Source organism: Cetorhinus maximus, chromosome 10 (assembly GCF_964194155.1).
Source record: "Cetorhinus maximus chromosome 10, sCetMax3.hap1.1, whole genome shotgun sequence".
Lineage (NCBI taxonomy): Eukaryota > Metazoa > Chordata > Chondrichthyes > Lamniformes > Cetorhinidae > Cetorhinus > Cetorhinus maximus.
Window position 1 is genome coordinate 13,557,528 of NC_135888.1, and position 26,536 is coordinate 13,584,063.

General features: G+C 40.7%; 1 protein-coding gene across 2 annotated transcripts in view; it reads left to right on the forward strand.

Moving 5' to 3' along the window:
* Positions 1-26,536, forward strand: part of ak8 (adenylate kinase 8) — a 135,448-nt gene that overhangs the window by 83,744 nt on the left and 25,168 nt on the right. For both annotated transcript variants that reach the window (XM_078549986.1, XM_078549987.1), the window contains one exon: positions 4,584-4,725. In XM_078549986.1, the coding sequence (XP_078406112.1) occupies positions 4,584-4,725 (142 nt within the window). The remainder of the gene's footprint in view (positions 1-4,583; positions 4,726-26,536) is intronic.

A 26,536-nucleotide genomic window follows, 5' to 3' on the forward strand; every position in this document is an offset into this window, starting at 1 on the left:
ATTTGACGTATAATGGAACATATTCTTGTCAAAATTTCAACTGGGTGCTGGGGTTAGTAACTCCTTATAATAAAAAGGTCTCTTTTAATAACTTTTGCTGGAACTACTAATGTGTAATTAAATTGCTATTAAAAACATTTGCCAGTAGATGGCAGGCAGTACCAAATATCCTTGGTGAAGCATTTGTTGGTGGTAACTTCAGATCCCTTTCTGTTGACTCCGTTTTTAACATGAATAAGCACAGTTTCCTATAGAGTCACTGTGAATGTGGCACAGGAGGATCACATTCCATGGCATTCCAGTATATATATGGAGCATGACTTACCAACCTTTAATTACCTGTGATAATTTTCAAAGAGCTGATGGTTTGGTCATTAAAATGCAAGTGGTGATATAGTGGGAAGCCAGAGTTTGTTTTGACCTTTAGATTTGCTTCTTTTTGGCAGCCATCACACCGGCTGCTTTTAAACATGGGCCAGTGTCACCTTGGCCGAATGGTAGAACTCTTGTTATGGATTCAAGTCTCCCTCCAGGATTTCAGCACATACTCTATGCTGATACTTTGGTGCAGAACTGAGGAAGTGCTTCATTGTTGGGGCAGCTTTCGGTTAAGATGTTAAATTGATGCTCAGTGTGCTTGTTTACGTGGAGATAAAAGATCTCATGGCAGTACTCCTGATGTAAAAACAGAAAATGTTGGAAATACTCAGCAGGTCTGGCAACATATGTGGAGAGAAAAACAGAGTTAACAGGTGGAATCTTGTGGAGGTAACAGGAGTCTTGCCTGCTGGGTGGAGAGCTAGCAGGAGACCTAGGTTGCCTCCTTTGTGGATGGCCCGCCAAACCACTAGCCAATCAGGCAATTGAGAGGCCACCACTGGGCCTCAACTTCCCCAGGGCCTGGACCCCAGTTCCCGCCTGCTGAGAGCTTCTGGCCAATCAGAGGCTGACAGCTTTCTTTCTCAGCACTGTCACCAGGGAAGTGGTGGCTGCTGCCGGACGATATCCACTGGAGGCCCATGATCATGGAGTGACCCAGGCCAGAGGCACATAATGGCGGGAGGGGTTTGTGGCATCAGGGTGGTGGGGTATGGGGGTGTCAGCAGCAAGGGCAAGGAGGTGGCTCTCAGTGGCCCTCCCCCTTCCTGATGCTGGGTCCCTCAACGAGGCATTGAGTTCCTTTTGAAGGAAGGGACCTCTACTCCTGGGAGACGACGAGCAGTCCGCACAAATTTATTTGTTGTGCTCCCTGCATGGTGACAGGTCTGTCCGCACTTAGTTAATATTAGCAGCAGCAGGATGAGACCCTTAAGCAGTCATTAATTGTCAACTTAAGGGCCTCAATTGACAGCAGGGTGGGAAGGCCAACCACGCGCCTCCCTGGCCAAGACTTAATTTTGGCGGAGGTGGGAAGGCAGCAGGGTGCTCACCCTCCTGTCAAATAAATTGTCCTACCTGCCACCAAACATGCCACTAGAGGGGGCAGAAGATTGCATCTGGTGTTCCAGGTCAATCATCTTTCATCAGAACTGGGAAAAGTTAGAAATATAATGGGTCTTGAGCAAGGGGTGGGTGGAAAAAGGGACAAAAGCAAGGTGTATGATAGGATGGAAGACAGGAGAGATTGAATAGCAGAAGAGTTAGTCTTCCCAGGCCAAAGGGAATGATGATGGAGCAAGAATAGAAACAAAAGATGTGCCCAAAGCAGGTGTGCTACAGCCTGAAAGCAAAAATAAGAGAAAACTGAAACATGCAATGAAAAGGAAACAAAGGGCGGGATTGGATGGGCCTGGAAATTCCTGGCCGAAGTCAACGGACCTTTTGCTGGTCCGTCAAATTTTCCAACGATTCCCTCAGCAGGCAGGAGTGGAAAATCCTGACCAAAATGGGGGTGTGGGTGGGGTGGAGGGTGCGTGGAGATTACAGTCTGAAATTATTGAACTCAACGTTAAGTCCAGAAGGCTGTAATGTGCCTAATTTCAGATTTCCAGCATCTGCGGTTTTCTTCTTTTTGATTAGTTCTCCCGATGGCCTGACCAGCATTGATTCCTGAGCCAACACCATGAAATGCAGATGCATTGTCATTTATCTCATTGCTTTTAGTCTGACCTTGCTGTATGCAAATTAGCTGCCATGTCTGCCCACAAATCAACAGTGACTACAGTTTGAAAATAAATCTTTGTGAAGCACTTTGGATCATCCTAATGTGAAAGGCTCTATATAGTATAAATTCTTATAAATATAAGGGGAAAAATTTTCCCTCCTCCCATTGAGGGAGTAAGAGCAGGAGTGGGCGTGAGCGGGCGGGCTACCGATCGGCAGTCCTGGTTGGGGGCGCGCCACCATTTTACGTGGGCGGGCCAATTAAGCGCTGTGCGCTCCCCGTGCGGGCTGGGGGGATTCCCTCAGCCGGAAGTGTGCTCTTTCGCGCATGCGCTAAGTGTAAGTGCTGCTTCAGGGAGATCGGCTCCGTTTTGAAACCTTTAATGAAGGGGTTTAAAATTTTTCCCTGCCATGTCCCCTCGTGTGACACATGAGTTGGGACATGTCCATAACTTTTATTAAAATCCATCAGTGGATGAGGTTTCATGTCTTTACACAAGCCTGCCTGGGCTCCTGGCCTGCCCGCCAACCTTAAGGTTGGACGGGCAGTTCCATTAACAAGCTGAATTGGTTTCTTAATGGCCTTAATAGGCCATTGACAAGTCAGCGGGCGTGCAGCTGACTTGGCTGCATGCCCACCGACCTGAAAATGTAAATGATGCGGGGTGACGTTGGGAGTTCAACCCGCTGTCACCCCGCGTCATTTTACGCGTTGGAGTGCCGCACCCTTGCACGCGGACGGAAAAATTCTGCCTAAGGTCTTTCTTAATGCACACTAAGACAACCTCTTTTTGAATTTACTGTGAGTGTGTTGCCCATTTATTTGTAGCTTTTTATGCCCTTCGTACAGTTCTTGGAGACCAATTCTGTCCAATGCGTAATGAGCAGGCAACTCTGTGAACATGGCATTAGTACTCATCATGTTGGAGCCTATGCTGTCTGCCTCCATGACTACTTCCACATACTGCTGCCTTGGAGGCTCAGACAATTGCCATTGGTTCCTGGGGGCCAGCATCGGGGATGTTCTCACGCAGAGCTAGAGAAGGGCTGCGGCAGAGTCCAGGAGAATGGCATTTGCTCCATGGACAACTCTCTCTGCTGTTAATATTTGTAGAGAAGCAAGGACAAGACCTATAATGCTGGCCTGAAGGAAGGCAATTGAAAGCTGGTAATTAAGGGTGGTGGTGATAAGGATTGAATGTTGGTGTATTGGGACTGGAAACAAAATGTTTCAAGTGAAGCACCCTTGGATGAGTTGCTTTTTAAGAACCCTGGCAACTAGGAATTCTGATGGCTGATGCTGCTCATCTTCTCCCCTTGGTTATGCTGTCCTTCCTCCTCCTGCACCTCTTGTTGCCCAGGTGATAATAAGGGATGGTATTTTATCGTCATGAAGTTACACAGCATGCAACACACAACCACCAACCACCTTCCATAGGCCATACAATGCCTATGGAAGTGTCCGATCTAATATGGTGGAGCCACACTTCTGGCACAAAATGATCAAATACACTCTGTTAGTCATATTGGCCTCTTAAGGACACATTTTACACCTGTAAAATAACTCATTTCTAGGCCCTTGTTTAAACAAATGTTTCATTAGCTTAAATAACTGAGTGTATAAATGATGGATAATATAATTTGTTTTATGGATAATTATATCACAATACACTGAGCTTGAATAGGATGTGATCATATTGGTTCGAAATATAAATTTGAAAGGAAATGTTCACTTGGACATAGATTTGCTCCCCCAGTTTCCTGTGAAAAAATTGGTAGGCCTCAGAAATAGATTTCCATTACAGGATAAATAGTAAAAGAGAAAGCAATAATTGGCACCTGACTAATCATAAACCTCTTGAGATTCCATTCATATAAACCATATATATAATCCTTCAAATTGTTTTACCTTGTGAATGATAAATAAGTAGTGAACTCCTTACACAGCGGTGAATGCTTAAGCTTACATAATTATGAAAGTGTGAATTGAAAAAATAGAGTTGTAAAAAGGAAATACATGTAAGTAATGCAACAGGACAAACTAAAGAAACTAGTTTCATAGAACTTGTACAGGTGGCATGAATAAGCAATAGGAGGAAATTAGAAGAATATGCTATAGTGAGGATTGCTCTTCATGGTATTTTAGGCACAAATAATGTTTATCATCAGTCCTACAGGAGAGCATTGTGTCAATTCAGAATTATAAATTGGCTAAGAAGAATGTACTATTCATATGTACAAGTCAACCATCACCTGAATACTGAGTGTTGAATTGGCATCAGACTGGAAAAAGTCTTTGATTCAATCAGCTACTCTGTTAAATATGGTGTGTGCCATCTAGGGTAGAGACTTTGAGACAAAAGCACAGATGGGGGATGGAAAGGTTAGCAAAATTCTTGTTTTTGTCTTACTGAAAGTCAGAAATATAACCTTGTCTATCTTACATAATGATTGCACAATTCTGTTTGTTTTGGATATAGTTCCAGATGCTATGGTAATGAAATGTATGTCTCAACGTCTAAGTAAACTGGACTGTTCCACTCGAGGCTGGGTAATGCATGGATTCCCTCAAGATGTGAGACAGGCTGAAATGCTAAAAGATGCAGGATTCATCCCAAACAGGTAAGTCTTTATAAGATTTTAAACCTTTGTGTAAGTAATATTGGAACTAGCACATGGTAACCTGGGTTAAATGATTTTGACTTTTATATATTGGCCTGATGTGCTAATTCCCATTTAATGAATTGAGCTGCACCACTAATTCCCTGTAGAAGCTACAGGTTGGTGCATGGTTTGATAAGTAATATTGAGTATCAACAGGCTGTTCAACTGCAGAGGGAAATGAAGCTAAATCTGATCCTGTCCTTACCTGCCATCCACAACTGAAGGGTTACAGTGGACAATAATAAGAAGCAGGAACAACCATTTTACCGTCCCTAACCCTCAAGACCCTAGGCCAATGTAGACCCCATCTGCAGCCTTGGCTGAGATCAGATGACACAGCACAGTCTAAAGAGTGAACCTTCTATTTATTATTCTTTCACAAGATGTGAGCATTGCTGGCTAGGCCAGCATTCCTAATTGCCCTTGAGAAGGTGGTGGTGGGCTGCCTTCTTGAGCCGATACAGTCCATGTGTTGTAGGTACACCCACAGTGCTGTTGGGAAGGGAGTTCCAGGATTTGACCCAGCAACAGTGAAGGAATATTGTTCCAACCTGGTCTGTGTGACTCAGCTACTCATTGAATAAACTCTTAACATATAACATGTATTCTTTTTTCCTAAAATTGAATGTAGTCTGGGGAGACTTTGCACAGATTGCAGGATGGGAGTCACGGGGGGTCGTGGAGGGATGTTGGCAGCAAGGACAGGGGAGGTGGCTCTAAGTGGGGCCCCTTACCCCTTCCAAATGCTGGATCACTCGACCAGACACTGAGTGCCTTTGAACGAGGGACCCCCTGGGAGCCTGCAGTCAACCCTGCATGGGTTTGCTTGTTGTGCTGTCTGCATGATGAGCCCCTCGTCTGCCGCTGGTTGAGACCTTTAAGTAGGCATTAGTTGCTCACTTACGGGCCTCAGTTGGCAGTGGGGCGGGCAGGCCATCCATGGGCTTTCCCACCACAGACTTAATCAGGGTGGAGGCAGGAAGGTGGTGGGGTTCCCACCCATCACTCTCTTGTCTGATTAAATGCACCTCCCACCACCAAACCTGCCACGAGGGAGGGCATTAAATTCTGCCTTAATCAGTAAGAAAGGGAGAGGCACCTGAAATTTAATCTTGCACAGGGCTGAATTATTTTTTTCTGTACTGTGTTATGCGATAACTATCATGAATGCTTGTAATTGCATCAAAACAAAGCTAAAATGACCGAATTAAAACATTGCTAAAAGATAGAATGCTAACTAGTAAAACTAGAAAATCTGTGACAACCATTTTACTGATAACTTGGACTAAGTTTGAGCTCTGTCCATGGAAATTCAGCAGTAGACTTTTGACTGCTTGAACACAGGTAAGTGAATTCATCAATGTGTTGTGTTTGCACAGACTGGAGTATTCTCCAGTGCTGATCCCCAAATGGATTACTGAGAACACACAGCAGATTAATAGAAGGTTCAATGGGAAAATGGAGTTGAAATCTCCAGCACAATCTTGGGGCCAGCAAGGTTAATAACCACATTATCAGCTACTCAGTCTTTAGCCATTTCAAGTGGTAGATGTCACTCTGCATGCTACAGCCCTATCTTACTCCTCATTAATTGTACTAATACAGCTGTACCTGTCCTCTATCCTTGCCATTTACAAAAAGTTTGTTGGGCATGCGGTGGAATATTCATCACTCTTTAGTTCTGTGTGCAGAGAAAGCATTTTCATAAGGTGTGATTTTAGAGGATTATAGTGCTGCATCTGCAGTAAAATAGAAAACCGAATAAGCCAGGAACTTGTTTGTGAAATTGTGTCCATTAGAGGCAGAGGATTCTAGAATTTCAAATAAGCATTTCATGTAAATTCACAACCTTTTCCATGTGTTTTTAAGTTATACTCACGGTACAAACATCGCTGACTTTGTCCATAGCAAAATTTCAACAAATATGTAATTCTACCTGGGCTTGTCTCTTGGCTTCCTCTGTGGAGTTGAAGCTGCAATGAGCTTTTTAATTTTAACAATTTGAGTCACTGCATTATTTTAATGAAGTTACTTAAAGAGGAAAATGGTATTTAAGCATCATTTATAAGAGATGAATGTGAGATCAATGTTAACTCTAAAAGTTCTGTAAGAGGAAACAGTAATGTATAAGCTTGGGTGTCAGCTAGGTGCAGTTGGTAACACTCTTGCTGAATCAAAAGATTTTGAGTTCAGTAATTTAAGTTGTACAGTACTGAGGGAGTGCCATATTGTCAAAGGTGCCATCTTTCCGCTGAGACATTAAATGGAGGGCCTGCCTGCCAGCCTGCTCTGATGTACAAGATCTTGTAGCATAAATCAAGAAAAAGCAGTACTTTCCTCCTGTGCCTTGGCCAATATTCTTCCCTCAACCAACACTCCCAAAAACAGATGTTTTAATAATTTATTCAGTCATTTGTTTTCTGTTTGTAGGACCTTGTACACAAATTGGCTGCTGCACTTGCCTATATAAAAGCTATGACTGCTATTCAAAAGTAGTCCATTAGTTGAAAGATATATTGGGCATCCTGCAGATGTGATAATGAAAATTCTTTCTTTACCAATACAAACAGGCCAGCAACTGCATTTGGTAGCACATTCTGAGACTGGCACTCACAGTCATATGTGGACAAGCTACTGCTACAAATTCCACAATGCGCCCTTGTTACAGCTAAAATTAAGTTTCCAGTCATAAAGCAGCATTAATTATGATTAACCTGAAGTCTGTGGTCTTGTAATTATTTATTCATTAAAATCGCAAAGATAGGATTCATTTAAATAAGTAATCACTTCAAAGTCATTAACTAGATTTAGCACTTCTGTTATATTACAATGGTACTCAAAATGAACTTGTCGCACATAACTGATTCTCAGCAGTAGTAGCTGGAATTCGTTTAAGATTTGAAACTATGACCCTAATATATATGGGGAGGGTGCAGATGAGGCTAAACTGGCTGAAGAACTTGGCAAGATTGAGAAAGTGGAGGCCCTGCCAATCTTAAAGGCAAGACCTCAGGCATCCCGTAGGTTCATCTCCTGCCCAACAGCCAACCAAATGGATAGTCTAGGTGGCGGGGAGGAGACTCACTTTCGGGAAGCCTGGAGGGAGGAGGGCCGCCTTTGGGGGTGGGGGGACATGTAACACCAGCTAATTTGAAATTGTGCTCCCAATTACACTTTGAGAGCCCAATTTTAAATATGTTAATAAGCATCCCACCTCTCCATGGCAGGACACACCAATTACAGTTTAAAGAGAGGGAGATTCAAAATACTTAAGATCATGACAGTTAAACAGACTTCATCCGCTCTTCAAGAGCATTTACACCCACTCCATGAATTTGTGACTCCCACACTGTGGGTTAAGGCTCTTGCAACAGCCAAATGGTGTCTGTTCGAACTCAGCACTGAGTTCAAGTGGTCCTATTGAGTTTGAGTTTTCTTCATGTGTGAATCACTCCCCCACACCTTTCCCCTACCAGCAAAAATGAGATTTGTTGGAAACGGGGTGGGACTTCTGCATCCGTGTCTTTGCCGCCATTTTTAAAGGTCCCGGAGTCTTCCCAACTCTGCAAAAATCCGACCCTGGGTGTGCAAACACGTAGCTATATCTATATTTCACAAGAACTTTTTCTAGAAATTGTTTTCTGGTAAAGGATATACAGCTAACTTAATAAAACTATTCCATTTTATAAAATAAATCCTAAAAAAAATAATCTTTAGAGTATTTGCAAATGCTAATGAGGGGTGGATAAGGTATGTAGAACTGTCAAGCTGTCAAGTTATTTAAATGGCCAGCCCTTTAAACTGAGAAAACAGCCTGCCTATGTCTGTGAGAGTTGAAAAAAAAATCAGTTCCAGCAGTTTCAATAGCTGTTTGTTGACATAACCCTATGTGCTATCATTATAACATTATTAATGCTTGGCTACTTTCCACAACCTATTATTATCACTGTAAGGGTTTGTAAGTTTACAATTTGATTGACAGGTCAAAGAGATTATTAAAGGGCTTGCTGTCTTTGATGTGAGTACAACTGTTTCAAAATACATGAGGGGATTTAAATATATTGAATGGATTTACATGAATGGGATATATATTATATATATATATATATATATATGGCTGTAATAGATATTTAGAACTTTATCTTATATCATCTCAACATCGCTCCTAAGTTCTGAGCCTGGTGGATACTGGGTGAGCTGGCATGGAGGGTGTTAGGGGCAAAGGGTGGGAAGTGGGGTGTCATGAGTTGGCACTTAGCTGGCATTGGGTCTATAAGGAGTCATGGAGGTGGATAGAGATCATGGGTTGGCATGAGTTAGCATGGATAGGCCATGGGGAATGGGTAGGGGTTGGGAAGATGTGAGGGGCGAGATCTTGAGGGCCTAAAATAGTGCTTCCCAAACTTTTCCCCAGCGTGACCCCATTTTCACATCTCAGACTTGGTGTGACTCCAGAGTTGATGAAGGTTGGGAGGCGGGATTCAATTTATGAGAGTGGGCAGTGCCAAAATAAGACAAAACAGCGGGATAGTAAACATCATTATTTTATTATTAATGTGCCAAAATAAAACAAAACGGCAGAATAGTAACTATCATTGTTTTATTATTAACGTGCCAAAATAAAATAAAACAGAAGCATATGATAGCCTTCAGTACTGTATTATTGAAGTATAAAACAAAACAGCAGCGTATGTTAGCCTTCAGTACTGTAACAAAGTGCCAAAATAAAACACATCAGCAGCATAATAACCTCTATCATTGTATCAAAGTATCAAAATAAAACTAAACAACAGAATTATAACTTTCACTAAAGTATCAAGAAGACAAAACAGCTGGGAACCCATACTTAAGGAAAGTGTGAACATAGTTACGGCCACGTTTCCTACATTTTCCTCATTTCCAGAGGAGTCAGAAGGCTTGATGCTGGAGGTGGAAGCTCTGCTAAAATAATTGTTCATGGTGTGACCTGCAAGTAATTACAACAGTAAGTCCTCACTTAAAGTTGTAGTTGGGTTCCTTAAAATCACGACTTTAAATGAAATGACTTTAAGTGAATCGCATTTTCCCATAAAACCTATGTAAATCTGTAGTTTGGTTCCTCCTTATAACACCCTATTAAGTTGATATACTTTACATTGCTAAATTCTTATAAATATGAAATAACTTCTAAAATATATTATTTAAAAAATAAAAGCTACTAAAGTGGCCTAACACCCGCTTGTCACCTCTCCCGCAGGCCGACACTGTCTCTTGCTGTTTCACTGCCTGACCATCCCTGCTCTTTGCTTCCCTGATTGACCATCCCCACTTGCAGCTTCCCCACCCGACTGCCCCACTTGCCGCTCCTCTGCCCAACCATCCCCTCTCTTCACTTCCCTACCCGACCATCCCCTCTCTTTGCATCCCTGCCCGAACATCCCTGCTTTTCATTCCTCTGCCTGACCATCCCCATGCTTCGCTGCCCAACCATCCTTGCTCTTCGCTTCTTTGCCTGACCCTCCCTGCTCTTCGCTTCTCTGCCTGACCATCCCCTTTCTTCTCTTCCCTGCCCAACTATTCCTGCTCTTCGCTTCCCTGCCTGACCATCCACACTTGCCACTTCCCTAGCCAACCGTCCTGCTTGTTGCTGCCCTGCCCAAACGCCTCTGTTTTTTGCTTCCCAACCAACTGTCCCCACTGCCGCCTCCCTAGCCGACCACCTCCCTCTTCGCTTCCCTGCCCGACCATCCCTGCTCTTCGATTCCCTGCCTGACCATTCCTATTCTTTGCCTCCCTACTTGGCCATCCTCATCTTTGCTTTTCTGCCCGACCATCCCCGCTCTTTGTTTCCCAGCCCGACTCTCTCCGCTCACTGCTTCCTTTACCAAAACCCTGCTGTGAGCAAGGGCTGAGAAGAGCGTTGCTGGGAGGGAGGAAGTGAGCGGGAGGAGCTGAGAGCAGGAAAGACGAGGAGTGAAGCGAAGAACGGGGATGGTCAGACAGGGAAGCGGTGAGCAGAACAGTTGGGCAGAGAAGTGAAGAATGGGGATGGTTGAACAGAGAAGCAAAGAGTGGGGATGGTCAAACAGGGAAATGAAGAGCGGGGTTGGTTGAGCAGTGAAATGAAGAGTGGGGATGGTCGAGCAGGGAAGCGAAGAGCGTGAGAGAGTCTCCAGGAGTGAGAGCGGCTGCTCAAAAATGGCACGATTGAGTCACGGACACCCTGACGACCCCGACACAAATCAATGCTGGAATGAAAAGAAACTGAAAGTCCCAATGCTAAGCGCCTATACTGGCCCTCTATCCACGACACTAAAGTGAAATGATGCTGAATGAGGCAACTCAAAACAGGGACTTACTTGTATCAAATCACTTTCAGTCTGTTCAGCTGCAAATTAGAACTGTTGACTACTATGCCAGTAAGGAGTTCGCAGGTTTCAAGTGCGCAGAGGTTATTTCCTGGCCCCACCCTCCAATTACATCATGTCCTTTCTCCATCCTTTACTTACTACTGTTCCTCCAATCGGGATTCTGTTGAGGCTGTGAGGTGGGAAAAAGTGCATCATGGGACCTCAGGATAGACTCCTCTCCGTGGTCGCCATCACAGTTTTGTACATTGTGAATCCCAAATTACATCCTGCAACCCATGGTTTGGGTAGCCTTGGCCTAAAACAGCTGAGAGGAAGTCCCAGAGAACTGTGGCTGGCCTTTCTAACAGCCCGTCTCAGCACCTGGCTGCCTTTGTGGCTGCCTAAGATCTGCTTCAAGGATTGGCGGGCCCAACTCTATCCCACACCCATCAAGCCCTAGGGAAAACGTTTCTTGATTGACAGCTTTGGCTCTCTGATCTCTGCTACCAACTGCACAATGTTTATTTACACAAGGTTAAGAGGTTTTAAGTGCTTGCAGTTTCTGCTTTTGATACTTTAAAAGGGTCTGGATTATTGACACTTTTATTGCCCTGTAGTAAAAGGACTTTTTTTTAACATAGTGCAAAGTAATGAATGAATGACTTTTATGAAGCTTTTTTTATACATTCTATTGTCATTACAGGGTTCATTGGCTTTATAGTGTATAGTGGGTTAGTGGGCATGGGAGTGCCATAGCTTGGTGTGGGGCTATGGGAGGTGGGTGGGGGGGGCATAGTTTGGCATAGGGAGCATGAGGGACTATGGGGATGGGTGGAGGAGCATAGCTTGGGCATTGGGGTATGAGGAGCCATGGATGGGGCATGGGGAGTATGTGTGGGGGGGGGGGGGGGGTGATGGAGTGCAAGGGTGAGGGCTAGAGGGCCTTAATTTTTTTCATAATAACTGGGACAACATCCCAAAGCATCAAGGCTGGCCTTTTAAACAGCCTGCCTCAGCACCCCTGACCTCTTTCCTGGGTCGACTGGACCAACTGCAGCCCACACAGCCCCCTGGCAATGAAGATCCTGTCCTCATGGGCACTTTCTCCCAAGGCAGGCACATGAAGCCAGCAATTTTCCCAACTCCTGCTTTCCGTCTTGGTGATGAAATTCCAGGTATACACGTCTGTTCTGTGTTTTTTAAAGTTAACTTTATGCTCTCCTGCAGAAATCATTATCAGTGACAGCGATTTGCTTTTCTGTTGTGTGAATGTCTTAGTTAATTATAGCAGCAATCTTCAAAAAATTGTATTTTGCAGCAAAGATTAAATAATTAACTGAGAGGAAATCTTGGCGTAACAGAGATCACTTTAAATGGATGTGGTTGTTGGTATGAGGGCACCTGCCCTTTTTTGACTTAAACCAAATGGAGATTGCAAGGCTATTAGCATGAAACACTAGCTTATTTTCTGAATGGACAATCTTGTCATCAATCATTTAAAAATTCCTGGCCTTTTATTTCTCCACTTGCTTCCACAAAAATTGTTGTACATGTCTCAAAATAAGTTCGAAATGTTTTTAAATTGTGTCATTCACAATCCTATTAGATGTTATTTTAGAATACTGACCCTGATTGTGGCTGTCAGAAAGCCAAATTCTCACATTTTCCAAACTTACAGGACTGTTTCAAAGGTGTCCTTCCTTCTTCACTTCAAACGGCAAATCCTGATTTTTGCCAGTTGAGTGTTTGCTCCATTTTTAAGTACTCCTTTTCCAGTTGTAATTTCTACCACCCTCCTCCAGATCTGCTGCCAACTCCTTCAGGATTCCTGATCTGCTTTCAGATTTCTTGCTGGTTAGTCCTGGATTTCTCGCAAAGATTGTCATGGCAGTGATCAAAGTTCTTCCATTGTGGTTGAAGAAATTGTGTGAAGATTAGCAAAATGTGGAAATCTCTAACATGACTACTTTGTGGCGTGATGGGCTCATTTTATGCTACATCCCCCACCACTTTGTACTCAGCTTTATGTAAGGCAGAAGTTAATATAAACATTTCATTGTTGTCTTCTAATCGAGTGACCTGTCAAGCCAATTTTGCTGTTTAACAGCATATTATGTAAAATGCATGTGTGAAGAAACATTAGATTGTACTTCAAAATACAGAATGCTACAGATTGCAAAATTTATCTCTGAACTGGTTGTTTTACATAGAATTACATAAAATTTTATAGCACAGAAACAGGCCTGACAGAACCGTGCCAGTGTTCATGCTCCATGCAAACCTTCTCCAACCCTTTTGTCTAACCTTTTCAACATAACCTACTATTTTTGTCTCCCTCTTGTGTTTACCTAGCTTTCTCTTAAATGCATCCATGCTATCCACCTCAACTACCCCTTGTGTTAGTGAGTTCCACATACTAACCACTTGCTGGGTAAATAAGTTCTTCTTGAATGCCCCATTGGATTTATGGTGACTGTCTTATATGTATAGTCCCTAGTTTTGGAGTGTCCACAAGTGGAAACATCCTCATCTGCCCTATCAAACCCTTTCATTGGGCTGAATTTTCAGTCATCCTTGGGGGTGAGTTCAGGTGCAGGCAGGCTTGGAAAATTTATCAATTGAAAGGCATCACTGGTTCCCAACACCTCAGTGACGTGATTAGATTTTGAAAGAGAGCATAGGTGGGGGGCAGTCAGCAATCTGCATGCCTCCAATTAATTGCTTGCTGAGCGCGATGTAAAGCTCATTAGGGAATATGGGGAGCAACAGTTAGCAGTTTTCAAATGGCCAGCATGGGGACCACGGAGCATCTGGGACAGATTTGAATATAGCTGTGGGGAACACAGCGGGGAGCCATTAGTACTCATGATTGCAGTGTGAAAACGTCATATGAAAAGGGAGATTGCATCTCATGCTGTGGCCCAGAGTTGCCATTGCTAGAGCTGGGACATTTGATTTTGTGAGGAAAAAGAGTTTCAACTTCTGAGAGGAATGTGATGCTGCTGGCCTCCGTGGCCACCTAGAGCCATGTCTGCTTGGTCTGGCTCACTGGAACTCTTCTTCTAGATGAAGGGATGAATACAGCTCTACTGCCCACCACAGCCTCGACGAGAGCTTCAGGGAAGGCATCAGAAAAACTAGGAGTGGCTAGGGACGGCTGCCCAAACCACCGTTGGCCCTTTGCTCGCCCCACCTATCCATGTCCAAAGGCAATAGCAAGCCCAGCCATAGCTGCCATTTGCCTTTTAAATTACCCCTCCATACCTAATTGCCACCTTCTGCCCGGACCTCCTAAATGGATGCAAACCCACCTCCGGACCAATTTGTGGCTGACACTTGAAAATTGTGTCATGACACTGCTGCTGATGCTGTTGGGACCCGAAAATGTTCAGGACATCAGGTTCCCGACCCTGGAATGAAAATTCAGCATATGATGTTAAAGACCTCAATTATGTCATTCTTCAGTCTTTTTGAGAGAAAAATTATGAACAATGCAAAAATGAATTTTTTTTCTCAATTGCAAGGAGACAATAGCAAAATGTACTAAGCCTGTATATGATAGTAATATTAGAATGATAAATTAGGAATACTGATGCAATACTAGGCATCAATTAAACCATACAACATTTCTCAATCACACATAAAAGTATCAGATTCATATTTAATTTAATTGGATTTTGACTTGTCGACTTGGGCCTTGATTATTATTATGGAGACATGTTAATACAAGAAGTTTGGAACTACTTAAATGAATCTGGATGCTCCAGGATACCTCTGGGATGGGTGGTGTTCATAAGTACAGGTTGTTAAAAAAAGTCAAGGTGTATGGTAATTGTGCATATGTTTGTAAAGAATGGACCAAACCAATTCAAAGTTGTGGGAATACATGTTTCTGGAACATGAGAAGAATTCTGGAATTGAAAATAATCCTTATGAAAACTGATTATGTCTCTGAGCTAAATAGAAAAAATCTGGCATATTTTATTGAAGGATACTGCATTTAAAGTTATGCTTTTTTAAAAGTCCCACACTGTACTGCAGAATTAATAATCACACATTATGTGTGTTTAGTATGTATTCTTCAGACAGCTGCCCTTCTCTATTGTAGCCTTGGGATGTAGTCCCTGTCTCCTATTAACAATAATTAGCCTTGTAAGACTAATGGAAGGAGCCTTGTCTAATTGCCCCATTTGAGGGCCCAATTATGCTATTAACATTGTGGGTTAAGCTGATGATGAGAGCATTCATTTGCATAACATTAAGTTAATTGAGCTGGAAGTAGCACTGGATACTGTTAATGATATTGGGATACAGTTTCTGAATGGATAATGATGACCCAAGATGAGGGATTCACCTGACATTTTCATTAATTAACAGCTATCTGATTACCTGAAATAGCACAATGCACAGTGGAAGACTGCATAACCACAGGCCGTTTAGAAATGAAGTCATTGCATAGGAGCTTCTTTTAAAGAGAAGACATACCTTTTGCCTGAGGATTTAAAACATAAAATCAAAAGTGAACAAAACTATGTTGTGCTCTATGCTTGTGATCAACTATTGATATTTTGATCCTAGTGAAAAGATATTTTGTTGGTCAGTAATTTAAAATGTAAGTCCTGGGCTAGCATCCTGGTGGAGAGATTGTTATTGTCGAGCTCTGTGATAAAAAAAAGTATTAAAAATTATTTATTATTAGTGAATGTATATTTACAGATCTGACTAAAACAGTTTACAGCCTGTCCTCATGGTGTTTCACAAATTGATAACTTGCATATATGTAATTATTCAGTCCCCCCAGGATCCATCCTTGACACCCATTTTTGACTTGACCAAATGTTGCTCCCACAAATATAAGGCCAGCTTCTACATGTACACTGATGACACTCAGCTCTACCTTGCCACCATTTCTCAACTCTTCCACAGTGCCTATGCTCTCAGACTCCTTGTCTGACATCCAGTCCTACATTTCCTACAGGTGAACATTGAGATGACTGAAGGCGTTCTCTTTAGCCCCTGGCAGAAACGCTGTGAGCTTGTCGCCAACTTCATCCCTCTACTGCAACAGACTGTTTGTAGCCTTCTTTCAACCCTGAGCTTAGTTTTTGAAGGCATATTGTTTACCTCACAAAGTTCACGATAACTGCAATTACTTCCATTTATATAACACCTTTAAGGTGGAAAAATAGCCTAAGGTGCTTTACAGAGTTGTAATGAGATAAAAATTTATGCTGGGCCAAATAAAGAGATTTTGGAAGGCTTGGTCAAAGAGGTGGCAAGCCTTAAAAAGCTGAAGGAGTTGGAGTTAGAAAAATAGAGTGCTCAGTGATGTGAAGTTGTAGAGCTAGGGGGGATGAGGCAAAGAAAAGATTTAAATATAAAGATGAGGATTTAAACTACATGCTTTTTGGGGACCTGGAGCCAATGGTGGTCAACAGGATCAGGGTGATAGATATAAGTGAGCAACAGCTGCTATAGGATAGGATACGAACAGGGTAATTTTAGATGAAATGTGACAAGTAGTATTCCCAAGGATTTGTTCTAGGCCTCAACTTTTTAATCATATTTATTAATGACTAGGAAGAAGCAGTACAGAATTGTATATCTTCCAGGGGAGATCTGGACAAGAGGTTACAACCCAAACCCATTAACCTAATGTTGATTTCACTCCCCAAAAAAAATGGGTGCAACAATGTTGAATTTCTCCCTCCATTATAATTAACACAAGACTAAACATGCTTCCTGGTGCCAGAAGGGAACATACCAAGTTTCTCTTAGTGCAAATGAAGGGTACTACTTTTGAAATACAGTGACTGTTGTGTAAACAAATGTGGCAGTTATTTTGTGAACAACAGATCTCACAAATAGCAGTGTAATCAATGATCAATTAATCTGATTTTTGATGGCAGAGGAATGTTGGCAAGAACTTTCGCTTTCTTTATAAAGTGTTGTGGGATCTTTAACATCCACCCGAACCACTGGAACAGGTAATATCTCATCCAAAGGACAATGTATCCTCAGCAGTGGAGTGAAGTAGCAGCATAGATTATGTGCTCAAGTCTTGGACCTTCAGCCTTTGAGACAAGATATCAAACAGCTGAACCAATTCAGTCAAATGCTATCAGAAATGACAGAAGATTTTGCCCAGTGTTTTTCAGTAGAAAATTTGCATAATTTAATTAAATTAACTTTTATGGAGGAAAAATCTTGTCTGACATAATAACTAGATAATTCTTGGATTGACATTTAGAAACCTCTCTCATAATCCTCAAGACATTTCTGACAGTGAATTAAACACAAGAGCAACTCCAAGTTGTGAACAAAGTAATTTCTAAACAATACCGCAGATTTAGAAGGACTTCCTAGTTGAAATTTCTTAAAGATTTGTGTTTTTTTTCTTGCACTTGTAAAATTGTATGTTGTTTGGTTATTCCATTTCATGATGTTTGGTATTTTTTGCCTTGTTACCACAAATGTTGGCTGCCTTTATCATGTCTGAGGTCAGCACAAGAACATTCTTTCACCTACCGTGAAGCTGATCCTCCTGAAATTTTGAGTTCCATTTCCAACCATCATGCCATTTAAGTTATAAGTAAGCTTTAAATGCATTTACTGCAAAACTGACATATTCCATTAGCAGTATCTGCTCAGTCAGCATAGAATATGTTGCAAAATGTCTAGAGTAGTGATAGATTTGCTACACTGACTTTGTGTGCTTCACATCAAATATTAAACTAATTAGTTTGCATCACATGAATGCACCAAAGTGATGTACGTGTATACTATATAATGCCTTGATAAGCTTAAGGCTTCATTCAATACAACATTCTTAAAAAGAATTTTCCAAAAGCAGTCTCTCCAGAGGAAACCCTAGGCTTGAGTAGAATCAATAAAGCCAACTATCGTTGAATTTTAGTTTATTATTTGACTGATGAGTATAGCCAAGAAAATCCCAAATATAAATATAAATTTTCAAAACTGGACAAATAGAAATTAATTGCTTTTTTTTTGTTTTGTGAAGTTCAGCATTTTTGTCAACTATTATGCATTATGACTGTTGAATAGGTATAAAACAGACAATGCTGTATTTGTGGAATCACTTAATGTGGATGTCATTTCTCTGGCATACTCTAATTGTTATAAACTGTTGGCCTTTAGAAAATTTTGTTGCTTTGTTGTTATGTAGCATATTTCTGCGTTTGTTAACATCCATGAAGTGCCACACTTAAGTAATTGAGATTGATTTCATATGTTACAGACAGGAGAGAGAGAAACTGAACTTCTTTTTCCTGTCCCCATCTATCTGTAAGCAGAGGTGTTTCTGAATTATTTTTAAAGTAGGCTGTGGCATGTTTCCCCAAACCCTCAGTTTTTGTGATCCAATTTACTAATAACACGCAGCAAACTTGCATTATGATTAACTCAGAAGGTTAGTTTGTTCACATTCAAACCCAGGGGTGAGTGGTGGAGGGGAGTGTTCACAACCTCAGACACACACACACACACTGTACAGTAGGGGGGAATAGAAAAGAGGAAGATTTACAACTATGGGCAACAACAACAATTAAAACAACACAGAAATGAATATTACTTCACGTGCTTTCCAGAGATCGAGAAGTCAAAGTCCAGAGGGTGTTTTATTCATGGTAGAGTTTACTCCAGATGAGTTTCTGGTTGGAGATAACAACATGAAAATCCTTGAAACTAATGACATTGCAGTCCAATGGATTTTCTGTGCTTAGATTGCTTGGCAGAGACTTTTAATATCAAACAGGCTTTGAGCAGCTGAGAGATGTTGGCCGGCTTCTTGCTCAGCCAGGAGCTGATGGAGTTTGTTCTGGTTGGTGTTGAAGCAGCAGTCTGAGGGTTTCTCAGTTCTCAAAGGAATGTAGAGATTTCAAAATGGTCACTTGAGTCATGTGACCTTCTTTCTTCATAATGATGTCAAAAGGGATATTTATCTATTGTCTGGAACTGGCTTTGGTTTCAGGACTAATAATGTCCCAGCCATTAGCTTTTGAAAGAGGTACCATCCATATTGAGTGAGGTTCTTGTGTTGGGAAGCCATTGTCTAGTCAGACCCTCTGACTCCACTAGAGGAGTAAGTTAATCATGATGCAAAATGATGTCCATTGTCCCCTCAACGGTCCCCTATTGAAATGGACCTGTACAGTCCCAGGTATGAGATGGGTCTGTGAACAACCCTGCAGGAATAACAAGTTTTTATCTGAGAGTCCCCTGGTTTTGTGATTACAATGCCCTTATATAATTGGGTGTGATATTCCATGATGATAAGAGGAGGATTATTTTGTTCTTGTAACTCCTGTTGGTAGCTTCCAGAACAAAGGGCCAATCCTGTGGTCATGTGACTTGTAGCAGCTATTTTGTGGTTCAGCAGATGTCCATTTTAAAAATAGCAAAAAAAAATAAAGTTTTGGTAATACACTTTTGGATTTCTTTTCATGTCTTATTGACATAACACGTATATTTAGGAATTCCATCTAGGACAGTGTCTGGATGTACAGGAATTGTTTAGCAAATGCAGGCTGTTCCAAAAGTATTAATTATACTAATCATGCATAATATTAGGCTGAGGAGTACATGCAATATTTTTTAAAATGGGGTAGATTTTCATTTTTACCTTTTACTTAATCCATCAGTTTTCCTTTCACTAATTCAAATTGAAGGAAAATCGGCAGAATCTGTTACGGTGGTACAATCTGCTCTGCTAAATTTTCCTTTCTGTTTAGAGCTGTAAAGATGAAAATCTGCATCAATTTTTTCCCCTTTAGTTTATTTAAGGGTCTTATTGAACTAAGGAATGTTCTTTTGCTTCAGATATTTCTCTGGTCCTAGTTTACAGTGTGCAGTGTGAGAACCTTGTTGGTGATTTAATTTTTCAGTGTTCCCTCATAGTAAAGGAGCCCTAGGTAGCATTGATTATAACATGATTGAATTTTGCATTTCGTTTGAGGGAGAGAAGATTGGGTCTAAGACCAGTGTTTTAAACTTAAATAAGGATTATTATGAGGGTATGAAGACAGAGCTGGCTAAAGTGAACTGGAAAATTATGTTAAGGGATAGGTCAGTAAAGATGTAGTGGCAGATATTTAAGGAGATATTTCATAATACACAGCAAAGATATGTTTCAGTGAGAAAGAAAGACTCTAGGGGAAGGCTGCACCAGCCATGACTAACTAAGGAAATTAAAGATAGCATCAAATTGAAAGAGAAAGTGTACAATTCTGTGAAGATTAGTGGTAAGTCAGAAGATTGGACAGAATATAAAAAACAGCAATGAATGAATAAAAGAATAATAAGGAGGGAGAAATTGGAGTATGAGAGAAAGCTAGATAGAAATATAAAAACATATAGTAAGAGTTTCTACAGGTATTTAAAAAGGAAAAGAGTAAGTAAAGTGAACATTTGTCCTCTAGAGAGCAAGTTGGGGGAATTAATAATGGAAGATAAGGAAATGGTGGGTGAATTGAACAGATATTTTGCATCTGTCTTCACAGTAGAGGATACAAATAATATCCCAAAAATAATTGTGAATCAAGAGGGAGGGAGGAACTTAAAACAATTAGAATCACCAGGAAAAGGGTGCTGAGAAAATTAGTAGAACTAAAAGCTGACAAATCTCTAGGTCCAGATGGACTTCACCCTAGGGTTTTTTTAAAAAGTGGCTGCTGAGATAGTAGATGCATTGGTTTTAATTTTCCAAAATTCCCTGGAAAAGTCCCATCAGGTTGGAAAAAAATGAATGTAACTCCTCTATTCAAGAAAGGAAGCAGACAGAAATCAGGAAACTACAGGCCAATTAACTTAACATCTGTCACAGGGAAAATGCTAGAATCTATTATTAAGGAGGTTATAGCAGGGCACTTAGAAAATCTCAATGCAACCAGACAGAGTCAACATGGTTTTGTGAAAGGGAATCGTGTTTGACTAATTTATTAGAGTTCTTTGAGGAAGTAACTAGCAATGTGGATAAAGGGGAATCTGTGGATGTGGTGTACTTAGATTTCCAGAAGGCATTTGATAAGGTGCCATATCAATGGTTACTAGATAAAGTAAGACCTCATGGTGTAGGGGATAACACATTAGCATGGATAGAGGATTGGTTAGCTGACAGGAAATGGAGAATAGGCATAAATGGATCATTTTTAAGTTGGAAGGATGTAATAAGTGAAGTCCCACAGGGATCAGTGCTGGGGCCTCAAATATTTACAATTTATATCAATGATTTGGATGAAGGGACTACATGTATAGTTGTTAAATTTACTGATGACACAAAGATAGGTCAGAAAGTAAGCTGTGAAGAGGACAAAGAAATCTGCAAAGGGATAGAGATAGGTTCAGTGAATGATCAAAAATTTGGCAGATGAAGTATGATGTGGGAAAATGTGAACTTGTCCACTTAGGCAGGAAGAATAGAAAAGCAACATATTATCTAAATGGAAAGAGATTGCAGAATTCTGAGATACAGAGTGATCTGGGTGTCCTGGTATATGAATCACTAAAAGTTAGTATGCAGGAACAGCAAGTGATTAAGAAGGCAAATGGAATGTTGTTGTTTATTGCAAGGAAATATAAAAGTAGGGATGTTTTGCTACAGTTTTACAGGGCATTGGTGAAACCACACCTGGAGTACAGTGTACAGTTTTGGTCTCCTTATTTAAGAAAGGACTTAATTGCATTAGAAGCAGTTCAGAGAATGTTCAGTTGACTGATTCCTGGGATCAGGGCCTTATATGAGAAAAGCTTGGACAGTGTTGAGCCTGTATCCATTGGAAATTTAGAAAAATGAGAGGTGATTTTATTGAAACATATAAGAACTTGAGGGGGCTTGACAGAATGGATGTTTAAAGGATGTTTCCTTTTGTGGGAGAGAGTAGAACCAGGGGACAATATTTAAAAATAGTGTCTCCCATTTAAGACAGAGATGAGATTTTTTTTCCCCATAGGGTCATGAGTCTGCGGAACTCTCCTCCCCAGAGAGTGGTAGAGGTTGGGTCATTGAATATTTCTAAGGCAGATGTACATAGATTCTTAACAAACAAGAGAATCAAAGGGTATGGGGGTAAGTAGTATAATGACGTTGAGGCTACAATCAGATCAGCCATGATATTATTGAATGGTGGAGCAGGCTCACGGGAGTTAACGGCCTACTCCTGCTCCTAATTCGTACGCTCTTATGACTTGAACCAGTTAGTCAGTTACTTGTCATAACCAGGTTGGCCATCAATACCACATTTGTTCAGCATTGTGTTCATTCCTCCGCCACTCCCTCAATTATCTGCCTGTTGTCATTTTTCCATTCAGATCTTCATGTGCAGACTCCCATGATCTTTGCTTCATTTTGCATATGATACTGTATCATCTTCTAAGGACACAGATTTAAAGTGATTGGTAAAAGAACTAGAGGCAAAATGAGGAAATGTTTTTCACACAGCAGGTTGTTGTGATTTTTAAAATTCAATCACAGGATGTGGGGATTGCTGGCAAGACTAGCATTTACTGTGGTGAACTGCCCACCCTCAACTGCTGCAGTTCTTTTGTCATCATGGTTTGGTACAACTGAGTGGCTTATTAGGCCACCAGAGGGCAGTTAAGAGTCAACCACATTACTGCGGTCATGAGTCATATGTTGGCCAGACCAGGTAAGGAGAGCAGATTTCCTACCTAGAAGGGCATCAGTGAACCAGCTGGGTTTTTACAATAATCCAATCATTTATAATCACTATTACTGATGCTAGCTTTTTATTCTAGATTTATTTAATTAACTGAATTTAAATTCCCCCACTGTCCTGGTTGAGATTTGAACTAATCCAGTAACATGACCATTATGCTACCATACTCAGTCTGGATCGAATCTGGAATGTACTGCATGAAAGGGTGGTTGAAAGAGATTCAATGGTAACAATTGGGTAAGACTTGAAGGAGAAAAAAATTCAGATCTATGAGGAAAGAGCAACAGAGTGGGATTAATTGGATAATTCTAACAAAGGGCCAGCACAGGTAAAATAGATCGAATGGCCTCTTACTGTGCTGTATCATTCTGTGATTCTATGACATTTCTTCAGCTATATGCACATAGATCTTATTTATTGCAAAATTTCATTGTGACATGTCTTGTTAATGCACACAGACCCTTAACATTACTTTAGCATTGAATATGCTGTACTCTCAGGCTATGCCTAAACTACTCCCTGCCTATATACTCCATAAGCATTAAACTTTGCCCCTCTGCTTTCTTTACGTTCCATCTGTCATGCAAAAATGATGTCTGGACATTAGCATTATGTAAACATGTCTCATACCAGATGATACATTTCTCTTTCTGGACAGTGAGTTCCATAGGGCAGGATTTTCCTTTCATCAGGCAGGCGCAGCGGGTGGGCTCAGGAACAGCCGTGAAATGAACCGCCACCCGAGATCCGGCTCCAACCAATTAACAGCCAGCCAGTGTGAAACGCACGCTGAGACCCTCAACGGTGCCGAGGTGGGGGCGGGAGGAGCGTGAGCGCTGAAGTTTGCACATGTGTGGGGGAGTGTGCACTGAAGACACAGAGCTGCCTCAAGGAGCGGAAGAATTTTAAAATGAAAAATAAAGATTTTATAAATAAGGGAAACGTCCCCACGCTCAGTCACATGAACGGGGACATATAAAAAATGAAGTTTCAATTTTTAAAAAAAAATTACTGTTGGAAACCTCATCCCGCCTGTGGATGAGGTTTCCTCAAAAACGCAAAGGCCACCTGGTCTATTCGCCCAACCGTAAGGTTGGAAGGGCAGTGAAAAATAGGATTAAATTAATTGATTAATGGCCTTAATAGGCCTCTTAATTGGGTGCACTGCCAACTCTTGCAAGTGCCCACTGACCGAAATATCGCGCAAGTGCACGATGACGTCAGGATGCTCGCTCGACGTCATTGCGCACTTTTACTCCCAATCAGATCAGGCACACGCCCACCCCCAGGACGTAAAATTCTGCCCATAGTTATAAAGGGAAGGCAATCACCACCTAAAAGGTGAAGATGGAAATCTACCTCTATTTCTCACATGCCTATGTGATTAGAGTAATTTAAAGTCGCAAAGAACATAATTAAAAAGGGAAGTAAGGTAGCTGTCTTCTAATGAGCCACTGCAAAATTACAACAGTGACTACACTTCAAAGTACCTAATTGGCTTTGGGACAGCCTGAGGTAATTGAAGGCACTTTATAAATATGTCTATTTTTTAAAAGTACTATTGTAAAAAAAAAACAGGAATAAACCATTGGGTTTGAGGATGGTCATAATCAACATACCCTCTAGCTTTTTGTTGGACTGCACGGACGATTTATTTGTGTGTGCAGGCCCTTTAATTTTTTTTGCATATTTGTGCACAGTAATTTAAAGGGGCCAACTTGTGCGTGGCCTGCGTGGGAACTTTCGGTTTAGAGGGAACATTGGTCACAATGGTTAGGTTAAAGCCATGCACTATAAGTGCTACTATTTCCTCTTCATTTCTGTCAAGCAGAAATGTGATTGTCAACATGAACTGACAGTAACAAGATTTTATTTTAATATGATGTAGTTTTCCTGAGAGAAGCCTTGTTTAACCATTTTCCAATAAAACAACTAAACAGCAAGTTAAACATTGTTAGGTGTAAATGTTATTACAATTGTCAGGTATTATGATTTTGCTATATTCCAGTAGAGGACTGAACATCTAACTGGTATGCATTGAAATATGCTTGTGAATATTGATAACTGGGAATTTATAAAACTGTAAATAAAAGCTCATATCTATTAACAAAACTGATATCTATTGGACAGAATGAGGACTCTAATTAAAACAACAAGTAACAATAAAAGAGACTGCAACTATTAGAATTTACTGAAACTGGCTGTATGTGTCAAGACTGTTAACCCCAACAATAGTTAGAATATTAATAATCTGAGCATCTCTGCCAATCGCTCTAAAGTCTGTTATGTCTGATCCTGTCACACATTTCAATGCAGAGTAAAGTCGGTCATTCATTTTTGTCCGCCTTCACTTCTCTCACTATAATTTTGTAAAGTTCAAAATGATTGCTGATAATTTTAGAAAATGTTAAATGAGGCACTAATCTTTAGTACTATTTCATCTGATAAACTGTGCCTGGATTGGCAGATATTGCTAATTTAAAAACTTTCACCATGTGAAGCTTCCCAAGAGCTAGTAACATTTCTTTCTTTTGAAAATATTCAGGAGAATGGGAAGATTAAAACAATATAATTGCACACAAAATGTAATATTATAAGCCAATATATTTGAGAGCACACAGCTAAATCTTGATGCCCTCAGCTGCATTAGTTCAGGACAATTGCCCTGATGTATTTCCAACCGGACTACTGTTTGTCAATTCAATTAAACTAATAGGGTGTATACCTTAAACAATTGCTATATGTCAGTCCTAAGAATGAGTCCTAAGACTTGCTTTATTGCACTTTGGTGATGGAGAATAAAATATTCAGTAAGTTGAGGGTTGCTCATTAAACCAGCCCTTTGATAATATTTCAAACCAATCAAATAATACAGAGAAATGTATGATTTGATTTTTGGGGCTTGCAAGGAGATTTAGTGTTGATCGTATTTTAGAATTCAATCAATCACCATTGATATTAGTAACTAAACGGACACATGAGGTATTGATATATTGTAGACCCCACAGATGCCATTCATAAACATAATCTGCTTAATGATACTCATATACAGGAAGGAGCTGAACTGAACTAAAATATTGAACAATTCTGTGGACTTTTTGGAGAGTGAAGGATCCCCACCAACCTTCCATCTTTTGATGCATATTAATGACTCTTGTAAAGTAGGCCTGTTAAATATGGACCGGATTTCAAATTTTAACGTGGTTAATTTCTTTAAATATATCTGTTCCTATGAATCTAAACATTTTGTAAAAGTGAAGTACAATGTTATTTGTTGTATTATTTATAAAAATATCTTATAGTTATTTTTAAGCAATAGAGATAATATTCCATGGTACTGATGTGAAAACACGCCGAGATATGTTATACAGCATGATTTGAAAAAGCAATAATGTGCTTGTTGTGGACTATAATTAAATAAATCATGTATATTGTATACTGGACAATGTATTTGGACTACAGGCATGTTGGGAAGTCAATGGAGCAGCATTTTAAGTGCTACTACTAATTGGGTTGTTGATGTGTACTCCCCTGTGATATGTTTAGAAACTACTGTCTTTTCTCACATTGTGCAAACAGTATAAAATCACCAAAGTAACGATGAAAACACCTTCAAAATGTTTATACCTTTACGTCACTGATTTCCACAGTGACACATGCTGTGACAGTGTTTAAAGTGGTGATTAATTCCCACTACAGATTCCATTTGCTTCTATTCCTAACCTGTAATTTAGAGCCATGACAACA